The sequence below is a fragment of the Pleurodeles waltl genome, chromosome 10 (genome assembly GCF_031143425.1).
Source record: "Pleurodeles waltl isolate 20211129_DDA chromosome 10, aPleWal1.hap1.20221129, whole genome shotgun sequence".
NCBI lineage: Eukaryota > Metazoa > Chordata > Amphibia > Caudata > Salamandridae > Pleurodeles > Pleurodeles waltl.
Genome location: NC_090449.1, coordinates 511629453 through 511656648, shown reverse-complemented (window position 1 = coordinate 511656648; position 27196 = coordinate 511629453). Strand labels below are relative to the sequence as shown.

General features: G+C 46.4%; 1 protein-coding gene across 3 annotated transcripts in view; it reads left to right on the top strand.

The window, feature by feature from the left end:
- Nucleotides 1-27196, top strand: part of SETD2 (SET domain containing 2, histone lysine methyltransferase) — a 1164442-nt gene that overhangs the window by 413167 nt on the left and 724079 nt on the right. For all 3 annotated transcript variants that reach the window (XM_069210931.1, XM_069210934.1, XM_069210932.1), the window contains 3 exons: nt 2420-2554; nt 25594-25722; nt 26236-26907. In XM_069210931.1, coding sequence (XP_069067032.1) covers nt 2420-2554; nt 25594-25722; nt 26236-26907 — 936 coding nt within the window. The remainder of the gene's footprint in view (nt 1-2419; nt 2555-25593; nt 25723-26235; nt 26908-27196) is intronic.

Genomic DNA, 27196 nt, shown 5'->3' with positions numbered 1-27196 from the left:
TCCAAGGTGGGCAGAGGCCCCTGGGAGCATCTGAGTGGCCAGATAAGGCAGGTGACGTCACAGCCCCCTCCTGATAGGTAGTCACCCTGCTAGGTGACCTATCCCCCTTCCTGTGCTATTTAGGGTCTCCCTCCCGGGTGGGTCTTGAGATTCTATGTCCAAGATTCCAGCAGGAGTCCTCTGCATCGTTTACTTAATCATCTTTCCACTGGGACTGCAACTGGACCCTCCAGGAACAGACAATCTGCAACTCCAGTGACGACTCTGCTCTGCAACATTGTTTTTCCGGCTCCTTCTAAAAACTGCAGCATTTCCCCGACTGTGCATCCTCTGAGGGTGGCGAGTCTTCAGCCTGCACAAGAAGTAAGTAGGAATCTCCCTTGGAGTGAAGTCGTCGCTCACCTGCATCCACAGACACCACCTGCAACAACGACCGGCTGCAGGGAATCTCTCTCTTCGAAACTGCTTGGATCTTGCATCACAGGTGGTGGTCTGGAGTGGTTCCCTTGGTCCTCTCTACCACCTGTCCAACTTGGGAGACGGTAAACCCTTGCCTTTCCTCGCAGGACAGTGCCCCTGTTCACAGCGAATCTTGCAGTTACCAAGTCTGGTTTGTTCCTCCTCCAAGAGATCTTCAGGCTCCGTGTAGCTCCGGCCACCAGCACTCTTCCCTGGACAGCAAAGTTTCCTGCCTGCTGCTCCAGCAACGTGGGACTCCTCTCCAGGTTTGCTTAGTGGGCCTCACTGTGACTCCTGTGCCCTGCTATCTGTGGGGGCTGCACCCTCTTCTTGTGACTCTCCCAGCTGCTGAGGGTCACCTCAGACTCTTTTCCGTGGGTCGAGTCCCCTGGGCCTTGCTGGTCCTCTTCAGCCTTAAAAAACCTTCGTCTCTGACTCTTGCATTTGCCAAGGCTAGTTGGTGGTTTTCCAGCACCACTGACTGCATTACGACCGCCGACATTGGACATCACTTGTGGAACTCTTCTTCTGCTCCTGTGCTGCACTGCTGACTTTCTTCATCCACCGTCGATCTGGTCCTGCAACCACGGAAGGGTGGGTAGTGGCTCATGCCACAGCCAGACACTCCAACTCGAGCTGGACTTGGTCCCCTTCTTTTGCAGGTCGTCTTCTGTCAAGATCCACCTTTGGTTTCTTCCAGTCTTGTCTGGGTCTTGCACATTCCTTTTCCAAAGTTATCCTGTAGGTTTGGGGAAAAACTAGGTGCTTACCTCTTCTCTTCTGGTCTCTGGGTGGCACCCTGGTACTTACCTTTTGGGGTTCCTAGTTCCTCCAGTTCCCTTCTATCAATTCCACTTCTTTAGGTGGGGGACCGCCTTTCACATTTCACTTACTCAGTACATGGTTTAGTATCCCCCTAGGGCCCTCACTAATTTCTATAATTTTACCATTTGTTGTTGCTTTCTATGCTACTCACGGACTTCTAATGTGTACATAATGTGTTTGCTTACCGCCTATTGGAGTATTGTCTATTCAGTATTTTAGTATTTGTGTTACTATAATAAAGTACATTTATTTTTGTTACACTGTGTGGTTCTTTCATGTGTGTAAGAACTGTGACTGTAGTAGTATTGCATAAACTTTGTCTCCTAGATAAGTCTTGGCTGCTCATCCACAGCTACCTCTAGAAAACCATGGCTTCCTAGACACTGTCTACACCTCATTAATAGGGGATAACTGAACCTGATATAAGGTGTTAACACCATAGGTGCTTACCACACACAACAGGCCAGCTTCCTACAACCATTAAGGTTTAAACCCTCTCCAGTCATATTAATACCTGTGGGATATCATAGGTGACAGAGGAAGGAAGAGGGAAGTCGAAGCCAATATTTTGGAGCTATGCTGTATCACCACTGCAATATTATAATTACAGGTAAGTAAATACCTGGTTTATTATCCTTTGTGCCAGTTTCAGTCTGAGACCGTGAAAGAGAAACAGTAATTAATTTCCCTATAGTTTCCAAATATTGCTGTTGATTAAAGTGTTTTTGTATTCTACTCTGTCAAAGACTGACATGTCCACTACACCTGGTAGTCAAGGGTACTATGCTACATAGAAATTGAAGCATCATTTAAGCATTGGATAATTTGAGTAGTTGACGCCTAGCACTTTGTGCTGCAATGGAGTTCAAGCATGTGCTGATTGTTTTTTAAAAGGATAATTAGTGTTTATGTGAGCTTGAAAAGTAGACCAAATTGAAGAGGAGCATCATTGTTGCAGAATAATCTAAACTGCTCAGCAGCAAGGTTTTCTTATTGGCCATCAAGCTATACATTTCACTTTGAAAGGTAGTACATGTAATTTAGTCATCTGTAGAGATCTATAGGGGTATATGTCAATTGTATATTATTTTTTAATTTCACTCCACATTATCCCCATTTCTAATCACTCTCCTAGGTTGACAGTGAATTGGAAGCCCTGCTGGAAAATGGAGAGGGTCTTTCTGATAAAAACCAAGTTCTTATCTTATCCCGGTTGATGGTCCGCATAGAGACGTTGGAACAAAAGCTGACTTGCCTCAAATTGATACGGGTGAGATTTTAAAGGTGTATTATATAAAAATGTCTTGTTTTCTTAAATACTTTCAAAGTCTGCTATCTCTTTCATACTTCTCCCCACTCAACCAGATCCCCAATTCGTCTGTGCTAGTGTCTATATCTTAAAACAACCAGGAACTATGTACTTGGAGTTTAATTTTCTCTGTGGTGAGGACTTTCATACCTTCCTTGAAACATGTGAGTGACTGATTAACATAATTATCTTGTTGCCCTAGTGCATATAAAAGTCACTGTGCCCTCAATATTTGGTGGACATAAATGATTAAATTCATAAAAATTCCTCTTGATTATTTTAAATATTTTCTGACATTTCATTACTGGCTAATGTTGTTCTATTCTTGCTACAAACAGTAAGTAAAGTGCTCCAAAACATGCAGTCACTTTAAAGGTTTTGCTACTTAGTTTAGTGCAAATCTATCCTTTTCTGATGCATGCCACTCACACCTGTCACTAACTGTCCCTGTTTCCCTTCTACAAAATTGAGAGTTCAAGCAAGAGCGCCACCTGGTGATTCACCATTTTTGACATAACCTGCTTTTATTTTGCTATTTTTCCTTCTTTGAAGCAGAGTTTCTGATAGCAGAAACGGTTTTGATACTGATGAGCATTACGCCAGCTGTGGAATACCACTAGACTGGCTTAGCTCAAATTGGGTTGATGAGCCTCCCTAAGCCAAAGCTCCCTGCAAAGTTGATAGGTTGTTTAGTATATCTGTTGCGTTGAAGGTTGTGTTCAACTACCTCCACAATCCTGGTAAGATTTGATTAGCACGTGTTTCCTGGGACCCATGTGGCTGGTCTGCTTGCTGAAAAATACATGCTTTTCACTAGTGTAAAAACAATAGTGTAACAAGCCAATATGTCTTACCTTTGAGACCTATTGGTTCTGCTGATAACTTTTGTTCATTTGTTCCTGCTTTATATTGTACAGCATGAATAAAGGAGAAAAAGGTGCAGTGATGCAGCGGCTTCATTTTGTAAACATAGGCACGCGTCTCTACACAAGTGCACATCTGTGATCATGTATGTACACTTAAAAACAAGTGGATCTTGTTTTTTTTTTTTTTTACCAAATTGAAACGCATCGCTCTTTTTAAAGTATAAAAAGGAAAGAATTTATTAAATTAAAAAAAGAGTGGTGGGGCAGTGGAGAAGCAATTGGGTGTGGGAAGCAGTGAGTGGGTGTGAGTACGGGGGGGAGCAGCACATGAAGGAGATCAACACAAGGTACTGTAGGAGAAGCCCATAACTGAGAGAGCAACAGAGAGCACAATAGGAGGGAGAGAATCACACTGGCAAGAGAGCTACGTGGAGCTCTGGGTTGGTAGAGAAGTACATAGGCACAAGAGAGTAACTCTCAGTGGGGTAGAAGTGCTTGAGGTATTTAGCTGGAAATGCATGCACTCTAATGTAGTGCTTCAGCCTAAAAGAAACAAGTAGTTCACTAAAGGTGAGCAGTGGAAGGACACAAGTAAAGAGTATATGCTCGTGGACTGGGACAAACACATGATGGACAGTGCAAGCCATTGAAAAGGATGTAGGCATATGACAGTGACAATAAAAGTAAGACATGTTTAGAAATTAGGAGGCTTTAGGCCCACTGTAAGTTCTTGGTAAGCTGATAGGTGTTTTTCAACCTCTCAGCTGTGCTGTCTGGTAGACGGACTAAAAATTGCACTATTCAGTAAAGTAAGTAGAAAACTCTTCTGTCTCTGGTACAAGAGACTGTATCAGGTCTTTTCTTGGAGTCTACTTCAAAAGCAAAAGGACAAAGATTGATAAGGGGACGATTAGGCAACAGTTTAATTTGTATTGATTCAGGGACCGTTGAATCATCACTTGCACCATATGAAAGCTTCCTTTTTCTCTAACAGGATCTTTATTAATGTCTATAAACATTATAATATCTTTATGCACATGAGGGACCTCTGTACATTTATGCAAAATAATGTGCATGTAAGCAACATTTTTGTTTCCTTTTTGTATCTTTAGAAACAATTATGAAAAGGTGTAACTGATATTAAGAAATCAAAGTGGGCTTAGAAGACCATTAAGTTTCTGCCTCAATATTTTAATGTTCTTCATGTAAAAGAGTAACTTAGTATATCCTTAAATATGAAGCAAAATTGCTGTTAGTGGCCGCAGTCTCAACATGCAGTAAGGTTAGTTTTGGAGCAAGAATCATTTCTGTAGTCACATCTTGGACCTTATTCGGTCATCTGGTATTTGGTCCTTTTGTCACTTCCTTGCAGTCAAAACAAAATATAGAATTGATTGCAAACTAAGTTTTATGACCAAGTTTATGTTTGTGAATCAGGCCAGATTATTTTTTTCATGTGTGGATATTTTCTTCTTTAAAACGATATACATTACTAGAGGGAGAGTTTTTGAACAGAATCCTATTGTAAGCCTTCACCGGGCATTTTGTCAGACTTTGCGCTTCTGTTCGGGGAAGGCCGGCAGCACAAATAAGTGACCAGAGAGGGTATTTCCTGTGTCTTTGTCCCTGTTAACCTCTCCCTTGACACCCCTTAGGATCTTGGGCACAGTTTTTTGACATTGCAGCTTCCATTATGGAGTAGACATCGAGAGGCTTAGATATTGTAGGTGCCTCTACATTGAGGGTCACTTCACATTGAAGTCACCTGATGTTGAGAGTTGTTTATGTTGGGAGTGACTCTTGATGTTGACACATTTTGGATGTGAACACCCTTTCAACACTGTTATTTTAGCCTCTGCTAACAAGATATTCAGTGTAGGTGTCAGATTGTGTGCTGTATATCGATCTGTGATTTGTGCCCTCTTTGTTGAGTGAGTTCATAAAACCATCTGAGAATCTATAACTCAGTAATGAAGAAATTGGTGTCCCTCAAGGTCTACCTTTTAAAGTGCTTTCCATGACTCTACCCACTTCAACTCCATCATTGATGAGCAGTGAAAAGGCACTGACAAGCTTGCAGATGGCTCCTTATTAGTGTAAGAAGCTGTCTCTTTATATGATATATCAAAATGAGATATATTGTGCAGAGTCCAGGTGTTCTCTTACCAGTGGACAGGGGCTTGCTTTAGCAATCCCACGGTGCTCTTTTAAGGGGTAGTGTGGTCGATCAGCGTTAGGCTTATCAGAGAAGAGTGTTAGACATTTGCAAATACCCAGTGTCATTAAATGAGACACAAGACTCAAAAAGGATATCACCACCAATTTACAAATAACACAGGTATCTTTATATATGTTTAGGCACCATAATCAATACAATCAGGTAAATAACTTTTGCAAGAAAAATACTTTCAGGTTTCAAAAGTCGACACTGTGCATTTTTCAAAAGCTGCAATGTTATCTTACGGAGAGAGAAACACAAGTACTGCGGTCAGGTATAGTACCGCAACTTACGGGACCTATCTTCTGGACTTAAGGTAAGTATTAGGCAAGAGTCAGGCCCTCACCAACAGGTCATACCAGGCAGCACTGCGACGGCTGAGTACAAAGGTGTAGTACAGTATCAGGTGCGCAATGTTAATCAATGGGGATGGGTCCGGTTAAAAAGAGGCTGCAGGTTTGGATAGGGAGTCCAGTTGAGGAGAACCAACATGTGGGTTCAAGTCTTGAGATACTTGGGGAAAGAGGGACACCTTCTGTCCTCTTCGTGACGGGTGCAGAGGTGTCCTGAGGCATCGGGTTTTCTCCACTGTTAGCACTTGCGGTTGAGGTGGCCTGAGGCTGCAGTCGGTGTTAGTGAATGCAGAGTGGGCATGTCCAAAGTGAGCTTTGTCTCTGGAGAATTGGGGGACCACTCTGGCACCGTGGGTCTACTTCAGCTCTGGCAAGGTGGCACAGTTGCAGTGGTGCTTTCTGCTATCAGGGTTTTTGTGGTCTGGAGTCCTCTCAGGTCCCTTGGGGTGCCTGCAAGATGCAGGGAAGCAGCACCACTGATTATCAGGAGCTCCTGGGTATTTGTTGAAGGCTGGCAGTACTCCTTTTGGAGGCACAGCAGCTTGCAGGATGAGTACATTTTGGCAAAATTGGTGGGAACAGCAGGCAGATCGGCAGGGCTGGGGCCATGTCAGGTGCTTCTTCCGTGGGCTTTGCTTTCATGGCTCTTGGGTCCTCCTTCGTAGGTCAGCATGAATCTGCTTTTTTGCTGCCAGGGGCAGCCCTAGCTACTGAATTTAGGGGTGTTTCAGGGAGTGTAGGGTAGTAGCCAATGGGATACTTATCCTTGGGGTCACTACACCCCCTATTTGACCACTTCCTTTAGGAAGTGGGCATTACCCTGTCCCAGAGTTCCTAAAGCTGTCAACACCAAGATGGTAGATTTATAAATGTTATGTCCACATCAGGCAGCGCGCCTTAAGGGGTGAAGTGACCTGAGGGGTGAACACACCTTCCCGAATACTAAATTGTCTGCTTGTCCAGGTACCAGGTGGGCCCTGGAGGGGAAGGGGGTGGGACGCTCCTCTCCTCTCCTTTGAGTGAAGCCAGATCTACATACCAAGAGAAGTAGGCTTCTTTGAAGCCCCCGCCTTGGAATGCAGATACACAGAGGTCATCCTGTTAGTTGGTCCTTTCCCAGAACATGCTTTGTTTCAGACGCCTGAGAGCAAAGACTCTCATCCTAGGAGGTCAGAATCATGTCTGGTGATACCAGACTCGCTAAAACTAGTAAGTGTGCACACTGATAGTTGGTAGGCTTTCAGGGACACCTCTAAGGTGCCCGCTGGATGCATGTATTAATAGTTCCATCAATGGCATCAGTAGGGGTTTATTAATACGAGATGTCTGTTAACAAACATTCCTATTTTCATTGAAGCCATCATGTAGCTGGGGAACCAGTGTCCAACACGTACGTAAAATGGCTTCCTTGCCAATTACTATGTTTACAAATTAGCAAAAAGATAGCAGGGGCAAATCTGCTCTCGTCGATGTGCCTCACAAGTAATATAATGCACCCTGCCTTAGGGCTGTCAGGTCTGCTGCACTGGTGACTTGCACATATTGCATGTTTTTTTTTTTAGGCGACATGGCACACAGACTGTTTATCTATACCGTGTCATGTTTTCACTTTTAGCTGCACCAAGACATGAAGCCTGCAATGGCAATCTGCATGTTTTAGGTGAGGGGTCCCTGAGGGTGGCAAAATACATGCTGCAGTTCTTGGGGACCCTCTTTGGTACACATGCTCTAGGTACCAGGAGTACCATTTACTAGTGACTTGGAGAGGAGCCAAAGGTATGGCCAATTGGGGAAGAATTGCACAGATTTAGCGGAAGTTATCTGGCACTGGGGACCTAGTTAGCAGGGATGAAGTGTACTTTCAGTGAAAATGGCAGCTAATACCAGGCAAAAAGTAGGGGTGTCCAGGTCAAAAACGGACACTTTCCTACAATTAGCCCTCGTAACTCCACAAGAGCTCTCCTTTTGATAGATATTTATTTGTATTCTTTCATTTTGTCATCTTCTATACTTGGTGAATTATCATCATCCCAGAGTGAGGTGTCTGGCTGGTCTATTGTCCTATTTCTTTTTGTTACACGCCTTATACAGAAAATGATGTGTCTGGTAATATTTGTGTTTTTTTGTGTGTGCATACACTTTTTTATAATTTGTTTCTGACTCATGTGTTGTATCCTCTTGTGAGAAGAGTAGAAGGTTGGTTTAATTACACACAAAGGAAAAGATATGCCTTTAACAGGAGGTAGAAGAGCCGCCAAAGAAGCAGTCAATAGAGTGAGAGTTCCTGTGCCAGAGATCAACCAAGGAAACTAACTATTCAGTGTACTTTCTTGTGCCAAAACTAAAAAAAAAAACACTGTGCTCAATTTTGGAGCGCTGGTTTCTAAAAACAATCCATAAAGACTCAAAAATACAAAATGGCAACAATACATCTAAAAGATGCTTGCTTGCACATCGAATAAACCACAGAATAAAAAATTGTCTTCCCTGTGTTATGAACCAAGAACAGTACAAGCTCCGGGTGCTCCCCTTTGGCTTTTAATCAGCACCCCAAATGTTTACAAAATACTTAGCAGCAATAGGTGCTCACTAGAGGAAAAAGGGGATGCATGTGTGCGCCTACCTTGGTGACTCACTGATAAAAAAACAAACCTGTTCTTCAGGCGCAGGAGGAACATCAACATGATCACTGACACAATCCACAATCTAGTGTTTACAATAAACCCCGAAAAATTACAACTGTGACCAGTGATGGAAAAGATTTTCCTAGGGGCAAGGTCCAAGGATGCTTGTTTCCAGTCCAGGGAAGACCTGGCCTGGCAGTAAGGGCTGGACTGTTCCTATGGGGAACAGGGTCAAGACTGATTTGCATATGGCTTGGTCCAAACTGGAATGGCATGGGCAGCAAAAAAACGATGTATTTAGGCCCAGATCTCTGTACTGGGGGTGAATGTTTGACATTGTTCAGCATTCCATCCATCACTTTTTTTTTTTTTTAATCTTTAGAGAGAGACATTTCCAACAGTAGGTTCTCTGTAATAAAATGTTCAATGGCATCTGTCGCTGTAGATACACGTTGTGCATAGCCCGCCATCTGGTGTTGGGTCGGAGTGTTACAAGTTGTTTTTCTTCGAAGAAGTCTTTCGAGTCACGGGACCGAGGGACTCCTCCTCTTTGTCTCCATTGCGCATGGGCGTCGACTCCATCTTCGATTGTTTTCTTTCCGCCATCGGGTTCGGACGTGTTCCTTTCGCTCCGGGTTTCGGAACGGAAAGTTAGCTTTAAAATCGGAAAATTACGTCGGTATTGTTGCGTTCGGGATCGGGTTAGATAGCATCGACACCGAATCGATACGGTAACATCTCCGTTGCCCTTCGGGGTAGTTTTCGATCCCCCGTCGGGGCCTGGTCGGCCCGACCGCGTGTGACATCGACGCTGATGGAACGGACCCCGTTCCGATTCTGTCCTAAATGCCACAACAAATACCCGTATACAGACCAACATTTGGTCTGTAACCTGTGCCTGTCGCCCGAACACAGGGAAGAAACTTGTGAGGCCTGTCGTGCGTTCCGGTCCCGAAAAACGCTCCGTGACCGCCGAGCCAAAGACTGCAGATGGCGTCCACGCCGACAGGACACCGAGATTTCGAGGAACAAGAAGAAGCCTTCTCGATCCATGAATCGGACTCGGACGAATTCGACGACCACGAAACAGTGAGTAAGACGTCGAAGATAGCACATAAGAAAACTGACAAGGCCCAGGGGACGCCACTGCCATCAGGCCATGGCTCAACCCATAAAATCGGTGACCGACCATCGGCACCGAAGAAGGCCGAAATAGTGCCGAGATCGTCCGACTCGGGTCGAGACACAGGCACCCAGCCATCTCGGGACCGAGATAGTGCTGCCGACAAAGATCGACGCCGAGATAGCGGAGCCGAAGCTGCTCGACGCAGAGACAGCGGCACCGAGGAGGATCGACGCCGAGAGGGTTCGACTCCGAAAAAAAGAAAAATCGCCTCGGAGCCGAAAAAGAGCGTGGACATAGTTTCGGTGCCAAAACGACCCGCAACCGAGCCAACTACCGGTTCCTATTCAGAGGAACAATCACTGTCCTCTCAAATGCGAAAGCATAGATTCGAGGAGGAAATACAATCCACCGAGGTGGACCACACTCAAAAAAGGATTTTTATACAGAGTGGAACAGGGAAAATAAGCACCCTTCCCCCTATTAGGAGGAAGAGGAGACTTGAATTCCAACAAGAACAAGCACCACAAACAAAACTGGTGAAGAAGGTAACTCCGCCACCCTCTCCTCCACCTGTAGCTCACATTTCACTGGCGCAGACTCCGTCACATTCACCGGCTCACACCACCTTAAGCCAAGGTGACCAGGACCAAGATGCTTGGGACTTATACGACGCCCCAGTGTCGGACAACAGTCCAGAGGCGTATCCTACAAAGCCCTCACCACCAGAAGACAGCACAGCATATTCACAAGTGGTGGCTAGAGCAGCAGAGTTCCACAACGTGTCTCTACACTCGGAGCCTGTCGAAGATGACTTCCTCTTCAACACCCTCTCTTCCACACATAGCACCTACCAAAGCCTGCCTATGCTCCCAGGAATGCTAAGGCACGCAAAGGACATATTCAAAGAGCCTATCAAGAGTAGGGCATTAACACAGAGGGTGGAAAAGAAATATAAAGCACCTCCCACTGACCCAGCTTTCATTACCTCATAACTGCCACCAGATTCGGTTGTGGTAGGGGCAGCTCGCAAGAGAGCAAACTCTCACACATCGGGCGATGCACCACCCTCAGATAAGGAGAGCCGCAAGTTCGATGCAGCCGGTAAAAGGGTCGCAGTACAGGCTGCAAACTAGTGGCACATCGCTAACTCTCAAGCGCTCCTAGCGCGATATGATAGAGCCCACTGGGATGAGATGCAACACCTCATTGAGCATCTACCCACAGAACTACAAAAGAGGGCGAAACAAGTGGTTGAGGAGGGCCAAAACATCTCTAATAACCAGATACGCTCCTCTATGGACGCAGCTGACACAGCTGCAAGAACAATTAACACAGCAGTAACCATACGAAGGCACGCGTGGCTACGAACATCTGGTTTTAAACCAGAGATACAGCAGGCGGTGCTCAATATGCCATTCAATGAGCAACAATTGTTCGGACCTGAAGTGGACTCGGCAATTGAGAAGCTAAAAAAGGACACTGACCCTGCAAAAGCCATGGGCGCGCTCTACTCCCCGCAGAGCAGAGGCACTTTCAACACCTTCCGCAAGACGACCTTTAGAGGGGGGTTTCGGGGTCAAGCCACACAAGCCACTACCTCACATTCAACACCGTCCACCTACCAGGGACAGTACCAAAGGGGAGGCTTTCGGGGCCAATACAGAGGGGGACAATTCCCTAGAAGCAGGGGAAAATTTCAAGGCCCCAAGACACCTACAACCAAGCAGTGACTCACACGTCACTCATCCCCTCCACACAACACCAGTGGGGGGGAAGAATAAGTCAGTATTACCAAGAGTGGGAGAAAATAACAACAGACACTTGGGTCTTAGCAATTATCCAACATGGTTATTGCATAGAATTTCTAAAAATCCCTCCAAACATACCACCAAAAACACAGAATATATCAAAACAACATTCGGACCTCCTAGAAATAGAAGTTCAAGCATTACTGCAAAAGAACGCAATAGAACTGGTACCAGATACACAAACAAATACAGGGGTTTACTCACTGTACTTTCTAATACCAAAGAAGGACAAAACACCGAGACCAATCCTAGACCTCAGAACACTAAACACATACATCAAATCAGATCACTTTCACATGGTCACGCTACAGGAAGTGTTACCATTGCTAAAACAACAAGATTACATGACAACCTTAGATCTCAAAGACGCGTATTTCCACATACCAATACATCCGTCGCACAGGAAATACCTAAGGTTCGTATTCAAAGGAATACATTACCAATTCAAAGTATTGCCGTTCGGTTTAACAACTGCACCAAGAGTCTTCACAAAATGCCTAGCAGTAGTGGCTGCACACATCAGAAGGCAGCAAATACACGTATTCCCGTATCTAGACGACTGGCTAATCAAGACCGACTCACTGACAGGGTGCTCACACCACACAGATCAGGTCATACAAACCCTCTACAAACTCTGTTTCACCATCAACTATGCGAAATCACACATTCTGCCGTGCAAAGTACAACAATACCTAGGAGCGACAATAGACACAACGAGGGGAATAGCCACTCCAAGTCCACAAAGGGTTCAAAATTTCCAAAAGATTATACAACGCATGTATCCAACACAAAAAATACAGGCGAAGATGATATTACAACTCCTAGGCATGATGTCCTCATGCATAGCCATTGTCCCGAACGCAAGATTACACATGAGATCCTTACAACAGTGCCTAGCATCACAATGGTCACAAGCACAGGGTCGCCTTCTAGATCTGGTGTTAATAGACCACCTAACATACCTCTCGCTTCTATGGTGGAACAATATAAATTTAAACAAAGGGCGGCCTTTCCAAGACCCAGTGCCACAATACGTGATAACAACAGATGCTTCCATGACAGGGTGGGGAGCACACCTCAATCAACACAGCATACAAGGACAATGAGATGTACATCAAAGAAAGCTGCATATAAATCACCTCGAACTACTAGCAGTTTTCAAAGCATTAAAAGCATTTCAACCAATCATAAATCACAAATACATTCTTGTCAAAACGGACAACATGACAACAATGTATTATCTAAACAAACAGGGGGGGACACACTCGACACAGCTGTGCCTTCTGGCACAACAAATATGGCAATGGGCAATTCACAACCACATTCGCCGAATAGCACAGTTTATTCCGGGGATCCAGAATCAACTTGCAGACAATCTCTCTCGAGATCACCAACAGGTCCACGAATGGGAAATTCACCCCCAAATTCTAAACATTTACTTCAAACGTTGGGGAACACCTCAAATAGACTTATTTGCAACAAAGGAGAACGCAAAATGCCAAAACTTTGCATCCAGATACCCACACAGGCAGTCTCAAGGCAATGCCGTATGGATGAACTGGTCAGGGATATTTGCGTACGCTTTTCCCTCTCTCCCTCTCCTTCCATATCTCGTAAACAAATTGAGTCAAAATAAACTCAAACTCATACTGATAGCACCAACATGGGCAAGGCAACCATGGTACACAACACTGCTAGACCTATCAGTAGTACCCCACGTCAAGTTGCCCAACAGGCCAGATCTGTTAACACAACACAAACAGCAGATCAGGCATCCAGACCCAGCATAGCTGAATCTGGCTCCTGAAATCCTAGAATTCGGACACTTAAACCTCACACAAGAATGTATGGAAGTCATAAAGCAAGCTAGAAGACCATCCACTAGACACTGCTATGCAAGCAAATAGAAAAGGTTTGTTTGCTACTGCCATCATAATCAAATTCAACCATTACACGCATCTCCAAAGGATGTAGTGGGTTACTTACTACACTTACAAAAATCAAACCTGGCCTTCTCTTCCATTAAAATACACCTCACAGCAATATCTGCATACCTGCAGATCACCCATTCAACTTCACTATTTAGGATACCTGTCATTAAAGCGTTTATGGAAGGCCTCAAAAGAATTATACCACCAAGGACACCACCCGTTCCTTCATGGAACCTCAACATCGTCTTAACAAGACTCATGGGTCCACCCTTTGAACCTATGCATTCTTGCGAAATACAATTCCTTACCTGGAAAGTTGCATTTCTCATCGCCATCACATCTCTAAGAAGAGTAAGTGAAATTCAGGCGTTTACAATACAAGAACCTTTTATCCAACTACACAAAAATAAAGTAGTCCTAAGGACCAATCCTAAATTTTTGCCAAAGGTCCTTTCACCGTTCCACCTAAATCAAACGGTAGAGCTACCAGTGTTCTTCCCACAGCCAGATTCCATAGCTGAAAGGGCACTACATACATTAGACGTCAAAAGAGCACTAATGTACTACATCGACAGAACTAAACACATCAGAAAAACTAAACAACTGTTTATTGCATTTCAAAAACCTCACGCAGGAAACCCAATATCGAAACAGGGTATAGCCAGATGGATAGTTAAGTGCATCCAAATCTGCTACCTTAAAGCAAAAAGACAACTGCCCATTACACCAAGGGCACACTCAACCAGAAAGAAGGGCGCTACCATGGCCTTCCTAGGGAATATTCCAATGCACGAAATATGTAAGGCAGCCACATGGTCTACGCCTCACACATTTACCAAGCACTACTGGGTAGACGTGCTATCCGCACAACAAGCCACAGTAGGTCAAGCCGTACTAAGAACCTTATTTCAGACTACTTCCACTCCTACAGGCTGAGCCACTGCTTTTGGGGAGATAACTGCTTACTAGTCTATGCACAACATGTGTGTAAAGAAATGGCTCCCTGTTGCAGTTACCCCCCACTTTTTGCCTGATACTGATGCTGACTTGACTGAGAAGTGTGCTGGGACCCTGCTAACCAGGCCCCAGCCCCAGTGTTCCTTCACCTAAAATGTACCATTGTATCCACAATTGGCACACCCTGGCATTCAGATAAGTCCCTTGTAACTGGTACTTCTAGTACCAAGGGCCCTGATGCCAAGGAAGGTCTCTAAGGGCTGCAGCATGTCTTATGCCACCCTAGAGACCCCTCACTCAGCACAGACACACTGCTTACAAGCCTGTGTGTGCTAGTGAGAACAAAATGAGTAAGTCGACATGGCACTCCCCTCAGGGTGCCATGCCAGCCTCTCACTGCCTATGCAGTATAGGTAAGACACCCCTCTAGCAGGCCTTACAGCCCTAAGGCAGGGTGCACTATACCATAGGTGAGGGTACCAGTGCATGAGCACTGTGCCCCTACAGTGTCTAAACAAAACCTTAGACATTGTAAGTGCAGGGTAGCCATAAGAGTATATGGTCTGGGAGTCTGTTTTACACGAACTCCACAGCACCATAATGGCTACACTGAAAACTGGGAAGTTTGGTATCAAACTTTTCAGCACAATAAATGCACACTGATGCCAGTGTACATTTTATTGTAGAATACACCACAGAGGGCACCTTAGAGGTGCCCCCTGAAACTTAACCAACTATCTGTGTAGGCTGACTGGTTCCAGCAGCCTGCCACACTAGAGACATGTTGCTGGCCCCATGGGGAGAGTGCCTTTGTCACTCTGAGGCCAGTAACAAAGCCTGCACTGGGTGGAGATGCTAACACCTCCCCAGGCAGGAGCTGTGACACCTGGCGGTGAGCCTCAAAGGCTCACCCCTTTGTCACAGCCCAGCAGGGCACTCCAGCTTAGTGGAGTTGCCCGCCCCCTCCGGCCACGGCCCCCACTTTTGGCGGCAAGGCTGGAGGGAACAAAGAAAGCAACAAGGAGGAGTCACTGACCAGTCAGGACAGCCCCTAAGGTGTCCTGAGCTGAAGTGACTCTAACTTTTAGAAATCCTCCATCTTGCAGATGGAGGATTCCCCCAATAGGGTTAGGATTGTGACCCCCTCCCCTTGGGAGGAGGCACAAAGAGGGTGTACCCACCCTCAGGGCTAGTAGCCGTTGGCTACTAACCCCCCAGACCTAAACACGCCCTTAAATTTAGTATTTAAGGGCTACCCTGAACCCTAGAAAATTAGATTCCTGCAACTACAAGAAGAAGGACTGCCTAGCTGAAAACCCCTGCAGAGGAAGACCAGAAGACGACAACTGCCTTGGCTCCAGAAACTCACCGGCCTGTCTCCTGCCTTCCAAAGATCCTGCTCCAGCGACGCCTTCCAAAGGGACCAGCGACCTCGACATCCTCTGAGGACTGCCCCTGCTTCGAAAAGACAAGAAACTCCCGAGGACAGCGGACCTGCTCCAAGAAAAGCTGCAACTTTGTTTCCAGCAGCTTTTAAAGAACCCTGCAAGCTCCCCGCAAGAAGCGTGAGACTTGCAACACTGCACCCGGCGACCCCGACTCGGCTGGTGGCGATCCAACACCTCAGGAGGGACCCCAGGACTACTCTAAGACTGTGAGTACAAAAACCTGTCCCCCCTGAGCCCCCACAGCGCCGCCTGCAGAGGGAATCCCGAGGCTTCCCCTGACCGCGACTCTTTGAATCCTAAGTCCCGACACCTGGGAGAGACCCTGCACCCGCAGCCCCCAGGACCTGAAGGACCGGACTTTCACTGGAGGAGTGACCCCCAGGAGTCCCTCTCCCTTGATCAAGTGGAGGTTTCCCCGAGGAACCCCCCCCTTGCCTGCCTGCAGCGCTGAAGAGATCCCTAGATCTCCCATTGACTTCCATTACAAACCCGACGCTTGTTTCTACACTGCACCCGGCCGCCCCCGCGCTGCTGAGGGTGAAATTTCTGTGTGGGCTTGTGTCCCCCCCCGGTGCCCTACAAAACCCCCCTGGTCTGCCCTCCGAAGACGCGGGTACTTACCTGCAAGCAGACCGGAACCGGGGCACCCCTTTCTCTCCATTCTAGCCTATGTGTTTTGGGCACCACTTTGAACTCTGCACCTGACCGGCCCTGAGCTGCTGGTGTGGTGTCTTTGGGGTTGCTCTGAACCCCCAACGGTGGGCTACCTTGGACCAAGAACTAAGCCCTGTAAGTGTCTTACTTACCTGGTTAACCTAACAAATACTTACCTCCCCTAGGAACTGTGAAAATTGCACTGTGTCCACTTTTAAAACAGCTATTTGTGAATAACTTGAAAAGTATACATGCAATTTTGATGATTTGAAGTTCCTAAAGTACTTACCTGCAATACCTTTCGAATGAGATATTACATGTAGAATTTGAACCTGTGGTTCTTAAAATAAACTAAGAAAAGATATTTTTCTATACAAAAACCTATTGGCTGGATTTGTCTCTGAGTGTGTGTACCTCATTTATTGTCTATGTGTATGTACAACAAATGCTTAACACTACTCCTTGGATAAGCCTACTGCTCGACCACACTACCACAAAATAGAGCATTAGTATTCTCTTTTTACCACTATTTTACCTCTAAGGGGAACCCTTGGACTCTGTGCATGCTATTCCTTACTTTGAAATAGCACATACAGAGCCAACTTCCTACAATGTGTATCTACAGCGACAGATGCCATCGAACTGAAAATGTCACTTACCCAGTGTACATCTGTTCGTGGCATCAGTCGCTGAACATTCACATGTGCCCACCCACCTCCCCGGGAGCCTGTAGCCGTTTGGAAGTTAGCTTCAACTTTGTACATTTGTAAATATATTAAATCTTAAATAGGTACATACTTATTCACTCCATTGCATGGGCACTATTACTAACAAAAACTCCTACCTCACCCTCGGTCCCGTGACTCGAAAGACTTCTTCGAAGAAAAACAACTTGTAACACTCCGACCCAACACCAGATGGCGGGCTATGCACAACATGTGAATCTTCAGCGACTGATGCCACGAACAGATGTACACTGGGTAAGTGACATTTTCATTGCTGGGCCTTGGTGAATCTGCCAGGCAGCTCCATAGTTGTCAATAATCACCTTCACAAAGCATTACTGCTTTGACTCTTCGGCCTACATGGAGGGCCATTTAGCCCATTCGGTTCTGCAGGATTTCCTAGGGGTGAAGCCCACTCTTCTACTCTACCTTTTGGGTGGTACAGCTTTGGTATCTACTCAAAAGGTAAGGAATCTGTGGTTAGAAGTATTCGTCTGAAGGACAAGGAACTTAGCTTTGGTAGAGCTCTTTTTGGTGGATACTTAACTCCAGGTTCTTCTCCAGCCTGCTCTCTTACCCGCTTTGTGAAGTAGATTTGTATGTATTATTAGAACATAGGAATGTTGGGAGCTCCATTGGAGACTGATGTGCTCTGGACTTTTACTGGCGGGTAAAAGCCCAAAGCCTCAACATTACAGTGCTCTTTGCTCACAGCAAGAGCTGTGAACAAAGCCCTCACTGAGCCTGAGGGGATTTTAATCCCCTGGGGCTCCATGAGGACTTTTTTTTATTTATCAGAACATTCTGCCCTCTAGTGGCAGAATGTTCTGTTAGACATATAGCCCTTTGTAGCTGGGCTATACTGGCCATTAAAGTCCTGCTTCCTTATTAAAGCCCTCGCCTTCAGCTTGGCTTTAACACTGGGGCGGTCCTTGAATGGCCGGTATTGCCCGCTATGGTGGGCTGTAAAGCTATAGTAAGGTTCCAAATTGGATTCTATGCACTATTAATGTTCTCAGTCTGTTACTGATGTCAGCATGCAGGAGTGGTGCCTATATAGCAGTGACACAACAAAACCAGTGCAGAGTCTGATGCCACCCCCTATCAAGGTGCTGTAGCAATACCTAAGACGTTTCCGAATCCAGCTTAGTATCTGGGAGCATTCAAAAGATAAAGAAGAATACAGGTAGTGTATCTAAAAGTAAGCGTGAAGTAGTCCAGTATTTCCACATAGAACATAAACATAGAAATAACGTGAAGTACATAAGCCCACAGCGATCTTTTGTACAAAGTGATGTGCATTCCTTAACTACTTCGTCACTGCAGACTTATGATCTATTGAGCCTCATAACTACTAATATCAATCTTGCCATGTTAGCTCAAAGTGAAATTCTTTTTTTTTTTTTTAAATGGTTGTAACAAATGATCTTCCAAATTTCAGATTTGACAGAGTTGCAACACTCACTTAAATAAACCTTTTGGTAGTACTTTATTCATTTCTGTTTATGATCCATATTGATTCACTGATTTGACACTAGAACACAGATTCATTTACATCTGCCCCGTCTTAAAGCACAGAGAAAATTGCTTAGCACACTGTTCTCCATTATTCCATTACCAGATCAATTTGAAATTAGAAATGTTTTGGAGGCTTGCTTAAATGGTTTGTTCTGATGGATACAACTACCTGTGGATTCCTCACCTAATGAATACTCCCATGGCGCCAGCATTCGACGGAAATCTTCTTCCTAGTCTCTGCACGTCGACGAGGACGTCACTCTAGCCCACGCGACGCCGTCTGACGTCATACAGGCAATAAGAGGTCCTCGACGACGTGCCGATGTCAGTTCCCTTTTTTCCGTGCATTCGAAACGGTTATCTTCGAGGGAGCAACTGTTACTTTCGTGGTTACAGTGTATTTTTTTTTTTGCTGCGTAGTCCTTCGCTGCAGTAATAATGTCGCAGAGAAAGTCGGGTTTTAAGCCTTGTCGTGAGTGTGGGGGCAAGATGTCAGTTACGGATCCTCACTCCGACTGCCTTTGGTGTTTAAGCTCCGACCACGACGTCTCGACTTGCGATTCATGCCAGCACATGAATCCAAAGGCCCTCAAGGAACGTGAGGCGAAGTTGTTTATGGCGAAGTTGTTTATGGCGAAGTCGAAGAAAGAAAAACATCATAAGAAGTCTTCTTCGCCAAGGCATCGGCGTCATCGAGACTCCCGGCGCCGTAGAGAATCACGGCGCCATTCAAGCAAGGAGACTCGATCCAGGTCTTCGGATCGGCGTCGGAGGACTTGGGAGGTCAGTCCCACGGTCACGCCGCATCCATCGACGCCGTTGCCCTCTCCGGCGTCACCGACTTCACCTGGACAGGCGTCGGTGATTGAAGTGGTGCAGCCTCTGGTGTTGTCTCCGGCGTCGCAGACGTCGAGGCCGGCGTCGGGGTCGCCTTCGATACAGGCACCCCAGTATCCGGCTTTTCCCACCCCTGGAGCCGATAGTAACGCATTCCTAAATGCGATGTATAACATCTTCCAACAGATGGCTCCAGGGGGTGCTCCGGCTGGTCCTTTGGCCTTTTCATTGGGTGATCCTGCCCCTCTACGGCCGGCACCCTTTATGCCCTTTCTCCCTTTTGGGAATGTGGGCTCGGCGCCGGTGGCCACTCCGGTGACTTCGGAGGGATTGGTCCCGGAGATTTCCATTCCGTCGTCGGGATTTCGTCCTGTGACTCCAGTGGGTCCATCCGCTCCGAGTGCTCTTTCATCGGCGCCAAAGTTACCTGTGGCGCCGGACGCGGTGTCGGTGGCTTCTGAAGATCGGCGCCGATCTTCGGCTTCGGCGGAGGCATTGTCGACTCCGCGTATCGAGCAGAGGCTTCATTCGAGGAGAAGTGCTCTCCGTTTATTAGAGGAGCAGGAGTACCAACGAGTCCTGGAAGAAGGAGAACTAGAGGACTCGGGTGATGGACTGCATGGTCTAGATACAGCCAGTGGGCTGGACACTTCCCCTGAGTGGGATCTTTCGTCTCCAGGGGAATACACGGAGGAGGCTGCTTCCTTTCACGCAGTGGTACGGAAGGCAGCTAGTTTTCTGGACCTCCCTTTGCCGGTGGCAGAGACAAAACAGAACCTTCTGACAGAGGTGCTTCATCCGGCCTCAGCTGCGGCAGAGCCTCTATTGCCGTTTAATGACGCTTTGCTGGATCCGGTGCTAGAGGTGTGGAAGAGACCAGTATCTTCCCCAGCGGTTCATAGAGCCGTAGCCAGGAGGTATCGAGCTGCACCAACTGACCCTGGCTTTCTTTCTAGGCACCCTACACCGGAGAGCTTGGTGGTGCAGGCCTCCTGTTCATCCAAATCAGCGCCTGGTTCTTTCCCGACGGTGCCTGGGGACAGGGACTCGAAGAAACTGGATGCGCAGTCCAAGAAAATCTTTTCGTCCTGCAGTCTGGCGTTGAAGGCCACCAACGCAACTTGTATCCTGGGGAGATATATTCATGCTCTTATGGATTACATTTCCTCATCATTTACGGAGCTTCCCCAGGGTCTTTTGGATGTTGTTTCAGATGCCCAGGCTGCCGCGACCCATATTATTCAGTCTGGGTTGGACACGACCGACTCGGTGGCCAGAGCAATGGGCACGACTGTGGTGGCAAGGAGACAGGCCTGGCTCCGTAATTCGGGGTTTTCTGCGGATGTGCAGTCAACCCTATTTGATCTCCCTTTTGATGGGGACAAGCTGTTTGGCGCCAAGGCAGATTCGGCCTTGGAACGCTTTAAGGAGAGCAGGGCCACAGCCAAATCGTTAGGACTCCAAGCTCCTTCTTCCTCTGCCTCTTCCAGGATTTTCAGGAGGTTTCGGGGATTTGGGCGTGGCTCTTCCTCCTCTTCCTTTCGTGGGAGATTCCAGCAACCTGCCTCTTCCCATCCCTATAGATCTTTTAGAGGGAGAGGGAGAGCCCGCACCAGAGGAGCCTCTCAGCAGCACTCTGCCTCTTCCTCGTCCTCTGGAGGGGTGCAGCAGGGAAAGCAGCCTTAGGCTTCCAACATTTCCCACTCACTCCTCTCCTGTAGTGGGAAGATTACTGCATTTTCTCCGCAAGTGGAAGACTATTACAACGGACACTTGGGTTCTCAGTATTGTGGGAAAAGGCTACACCCTTCCCTTTCGGGAGTTCCCGCCCCTCATCCCGCCCCGCCCATCTTATTGTTCAGAAGAACACCTCCTGTTGCTAGAACAGGAGGTACAAGTCCTCCTTTCAAAGGGCGCGGTAGAGTTGGTCCCAGAGCAGGAAAGGGGTCGAGGTTGTTACTCAAGGTATTTCCTGATTCCCAAGAAGGATGGTCGGTTGAGACCAATCCTGGACCTGAGGATCTTGAATTGGTTCCTCAAACAGGAAAAGTTCAAGATGCTGACCCTAGCTCAGGTGCTTTTGGCGTTGAACAAGGAAGATTGGATGGTGTCTGTCGACTTGCAGGATGCTTACTTTCATATCCCGATACTCAAGTCACACAGGAAGTATCTCCGGTTTATGGTGGGATCGCAGCACTATCAGTTTGCGGTCCTTCCGTTTGGTCTTACTTCAGCACCTCGAGTCTTCACGAAGGTGATGTCGGTGGTTGCGGCAGAGCTCAGAAGGAAGGGGATAGCAGTATTCCCTTACTTGGACGACTGGTTGATCAAAGCCAAGTCGCCGGAGCTTGTGTCGCATCATCTGCAGTCAACGACTCAGTTGTTGTTCGACCTGGGTTTTTCGGTGAACGAGCCCAAATCTCACCTGGAGCCCTCTCAGCGCCTCCTGTTCATAGGGGCAGTACTGGATACAACATTGAGTCGAGCCTTTCCTCCGCCTCAGCGGATTCAAGATATTCAGGAATTGGTTCCAATGTTTCGAAATGGAGCGGTAGTTCCAGTCCTCAAGGTCCTTCGTCTGCTCGGTCTGTTTGCCTCCTGCATTCTGTTGGTCACGCATGCTCGCTGGCACATGAGGGCTCTTCAGTGGTGCCTCCGAAGGCAGTGGTCTCAACACAAAGGAGATCTAGAAGGTGCTGTCAAGATCTCCAGAGATGCTGCTGTGGACTTGAAGTGGTGGATTGCGAGCAACAATCTTTCACAAGGAAAGCCGTTCGCGCAGTCGCCACCAGTGGCCACGGTCATAACGGATGCTTCCACTCTAGGGTGGGGAGCTCATCTGGGGGATCTGGAGATCAAAGGCCTTAGGTCTCCAGAGGAGCAGATGTTTCAGATCAATCTGTTAGAGTTACGGGCTGTACGTCTGGCTCTCAAGGCCTTCCTCCCTTCCCTTCGTGGTCAGTCGGTACAGGTCCTGACGGACAATACTACCACGATGTGGTACATAAACAAACAGGGAGGAGTAAGGTCGTACCTTCTCTGCAGAGAAGCTCTTCGACTATGGTCCTGGGCAAAGGACCATCACATTTGCTTGGTAGCAAATCATCTAGCTGGGGTCTTGAATGTACGTGCGGACGGTCTCAGTCGCCAATTCTCGGCAGACCACGAGTGGCGTCTCCATCCAGATCAAGCCCGTTTGATCTTCCAAAGGTGGGGGTTTCCTCGGGTAGATCTGTTTGCCACTCTGGAGAACGCGCATTGTCCGTTATTCTGCAGCCTCCAGTATCCGATGCAGGGAGCGTTGGGGGACGCGTTTCAAATAAGCTGGTGCGGCCAGTTGCTTTACGCGTTTCCTCCCATACCCTTGATTCCTCGAGTATTAAGGAAGATTCGTCAAGACCGGGCGCTAGTCATCTTAATAGCTCCGGATTGGCCAAGGAGGGTGTGGTACTCCGACCTTCTCCAACTCTCAATGTGCCCTCCGCTCCGTCTCCCTTTCAGGGCAGACCTCCTCTTGCAGTCGCAGGGGCAGGTTTTACACCCCAACCTCCAGAGTCTGCACCTACATGCCTGGAGATTGAACGGGGCAACCTGAGTTCCTTCTCTCTCCCGCCTGATGTAGTGGATGTTATATTAGCGGCCAGGCGACACTCCACTAAATCTATCTACGCTAATAGGTGGTCTAAATTTGTTGCGTGGTGTGGAGAGAGGCAGATTGATCCCTTACATGCTCATCTATCGGACGTTTTGTCTTTTGCTCTGTCTCTAGCGCAGAAAGGTTGTGCAGTGGCTACCATTAAGGGTTATTTGTCTGCCTTGTCAGCCTTCATTTGTCTTCCACACCAACCATCGTTATTTAAATCCCCTATTGTTATCAGATTCTTGAAAGGTCTTCTAAATAAATATCCTCCAAAACCATTTGTTATGCCGCAATGGGATTTGTCCTTGGTCCTGACTTTCCTTATGGGGTCCCCTTTCGAGCCTATGCATTCTTGCCCCTTAAGGTATTTGGTTATAAAAACAGTTTTTCTGGTAGCTATAACATCTGCAAGGAGAGTGAGTGAGTTGCAGGCCTTATCGGTAAAGCCCCCTTATACAACTTTTTATGGGGATAAGGTGGTGTTGAGGACCAAGGCTGCTTTCCTCCCGAAGGTTGTTTCACCCTTCCATTTGGCTCAGACAATTACTTTGTCCACGTTCTATCCTCCGCGTCATCCTTCTAAAGAGGAAGAAAGACTGCACCGTCTGGACCCAAAGAGGGCGTTGAGCTTCTTTATTGATAGAACAAAGGATTTCAGGCTGGAGGATCAGCTGTTCATCGGGTACGTGGGCAAGAGGAGAGGAAAGGCAGTCCACAAGAGAACACTCTCCAGGTGGGTGGTTCTTTGCATTAAAATCTGTTACTCTTTGGCAAAGAAGGATCCTCCTGAGGGCATTAGAGCTCATTCCACCAGAGCTAAGTTGGCCACTTCGGCCTTGGCCAGAGGTGTTCCTGTGGTTGACATCTGCAAGGCCGCAACTTGGTCGTCCCTTCACACTTTTGCGAAACATTACTGTTTGGACTCTGAGGTCAGAAGGGACGGCCATTTTGCACGGTCAGTGCTGCAGGATTTCTTGGTTTGACCATTTAGGCACCCGCCACCGGGCGTGGTACTGCTTTGGGACTCTATTCATTAGGTGTGGAATCCACAGGTAGTTGTATCCATCAGAAGAACGAGTTACTTACCTTCGGTAACGACTTTTCTGGTGGATACATTAGCTACCTGTGGATTCCTCACAGTCCCACCCGCCTCCCTGTTGCCTTTCTGGTCTTACCAAGTAATCCTTGAGTGCGCTCCGCTTGGTCTTCAAGGTTGCAATAGATGTTGTATATATGGATACTTGTGTATATTTATCTGTATATATATGTATATATCTTTGTGTACATACATGATTTGCATATATTTGTTCGTTATATTAAATTTACAGCTATTCATTGCAATATTGTGTATTTTACAAGGTTATGGGATGTTGCCTTGCTCTTTCATTGCATTGGGTTGTTGTTCTCATGCACGTAAAAAATGTTGGTACTGACGTCGGCACGTCGTCGAGGACCTCTTATTGCCTGTATGACGTCAGTCGGCGTCGCGTGGGCTAGAGTGACGTCCTCGTCGACGTGCTGAGACTAGAAAGAAGATTTCCGTCGAATGCTGGCGCCAAGGGAGTATTCATTAGGTGAGGAATCCACAGGTAGCTAATGTATCCACCAGAAAAGTCGTTACCGAAGGTAAGTAACTCGTTCATCTATTTCATTGTTGAGCAGTAGTGAATGGAATGCCATACCACTGGTCCTTTTTAGAGATGCTTACAGAAGATGTAAAAGAGTCATGTATATAAAGGCTCCATGCCATTTCTCATACGTGCATATCCTCAGGCCAAACAAAGCACTTGTCATTTATCAGCTGACATTTTTTGCATATGCTTTATAAAAGTATTAGTTGCTATTCAACATGTTATTTGAGTTGTGAGGCATTTACAGCTAAATTGGGCGTAAGCAAGTAGTGTGCCAAAACCATAAGGCCAATAGTGTAGATTGCTATAAAGCATGTAGTAGCAACTTAGGAATGATGTTCCAGGGAAGCCAGAGACGTGCCTACTGATGTAGGTCAGGCAAGTAATTCCTATTGCATAATGCAGGTCTGCTGATGGAGAGTCATGAAGAAGAGTATGTCTCATAGCTTTATGAGGGCCTGACTACTGATGTATTTTTGAGAAAAAGCAATGACTATGTAAATGAGCTTTATAAGATTAACTGTATGTACGACTGTATTTTATGCGGCTATCCTGAAAATACTGTGGATTCAAACCTCCTTAAACTACAGTGGGCATACCTTTCCTACAATGCAGAATTGATAGGTGATTTTTTCTAAATGATTATTCTGTCTTATTTATTTAGAACACACAGTCTCAGTCTTGCCTTAAGTGCTTCTTGGAGTACCACGGATTGTCCCTCATTTGGATATGGATGGCCGAGTTGGGAGATGGAAAGGGAAACTCCATTGGCAATCTGAAGCTGCAGCTAGAGGTCAGTAACTAGGAGTTTTTCTGAAATGGCATTTGTTTTTAACCACTGATCCTACCCGCCCAAGCATATATTGTGTTCCTGCTGCTTCTAAAACAACAGTCCGCATTTATGCCAGTGACAAGGAAGAGGTGTGGTTGAACATAGTTGCACATAGTTCGATTCTATAATACAACAAAGAAATACTTTTGGGTAAGTCTTGTGCTATTCTGTTGCTCTTATAGGTATAATTGGGGCCTTTTCCACAGCTCTTCTCTTTGTAGAGAATGTGTCTGCACACTCCACCTCAGACATCCCAGTTATTCAGTTCCCCTGTTTGCATAAATTACAAGCTCAGCATTGGTTTTAAGTATAGGCTTTAACGCCCTCCACTTCTTGAAAAATACATGCACTCATGGCATTTGATTACTGTTTATAAATATTAATGGTATCTCTGTGTCAGTCAACTTTTGAGGTTTCAGAAGCCTGTAGAATGTTACCAAACACATTCTTTGACCTCTGTTTTTCTTTAATTAGATTATAAAAACACTGGAGCGTTTGCCTATTCCCAACAAAAACATGTTGGAAGAGAGCAAGATCCTTCCAATTATCCAGCGTTGGTCTCAGACCAAGATTGCAATTCCACAATTTAGTGAAGGAGATGGATATTCCAGTGAAAGCACGTCACGAGCCCAAACTCCACTTAATACACCTGATCCCTCTGGCAAATTATCATCTGAGGTCGATCTGGAGACTCCAAGGAAGCTGATGCTTCGAAGACTGAAGATTGTAAGCGAAAACAGCATGGACAGTGCAATTTCTGATGCAGCAAGTGAGACCGAAGCCAAAGAAGTGAAGGATTTCATAGACCTGCCGGAAACCAGTGAAGTGGCTGAGGAAAAGGAGATAGAGCTGCAGAAGACCACCATTGTGATAGATGAACATTCTACTCTGAATGTTGAATCTGCCTCAGCAATAGACATTGGCAAACCATCAGCCCTAGAGTCTGAGGCTGAACCAGCGGAAGGGGAAAACAGAGAGGGCAGTGGGACAAAGCTCGAAGATGTATCAACTATAGAAACACTATCTCAAGATGAGGAGGAGGGGGTGTCTGATATTGAAAGTGAGAGAAGTCAGGAGCCACCAGACAAGATGGCGGACATGAGTGACTTGGCCAGTAGTCTGTTGGATAGCTGGAAAGATCTAAAGGTAAGATTATTGTTTTGCCTGTTTTTCATTTCAATTATTGTTTTTGCTTGATGTATTATGATGCCCTTCAAAAGTTTGTTCAGTTGTCTAAGTGCTCTTCGGCTTCCTTTGATAATACGTAGAGAAAAAGTAGACCCAAAATAAATTAGATAGGAATAAAACTGTTGCGTTTATCACTTACGAGAATAATCTGAAATGTTGCTAAAAGCATTCTCATAACACAGTAGCCACCTGCAATAGCAGTACAAGTTGAACCAATCGACTTGTTGTGTGGATGACTGGGGGGGAC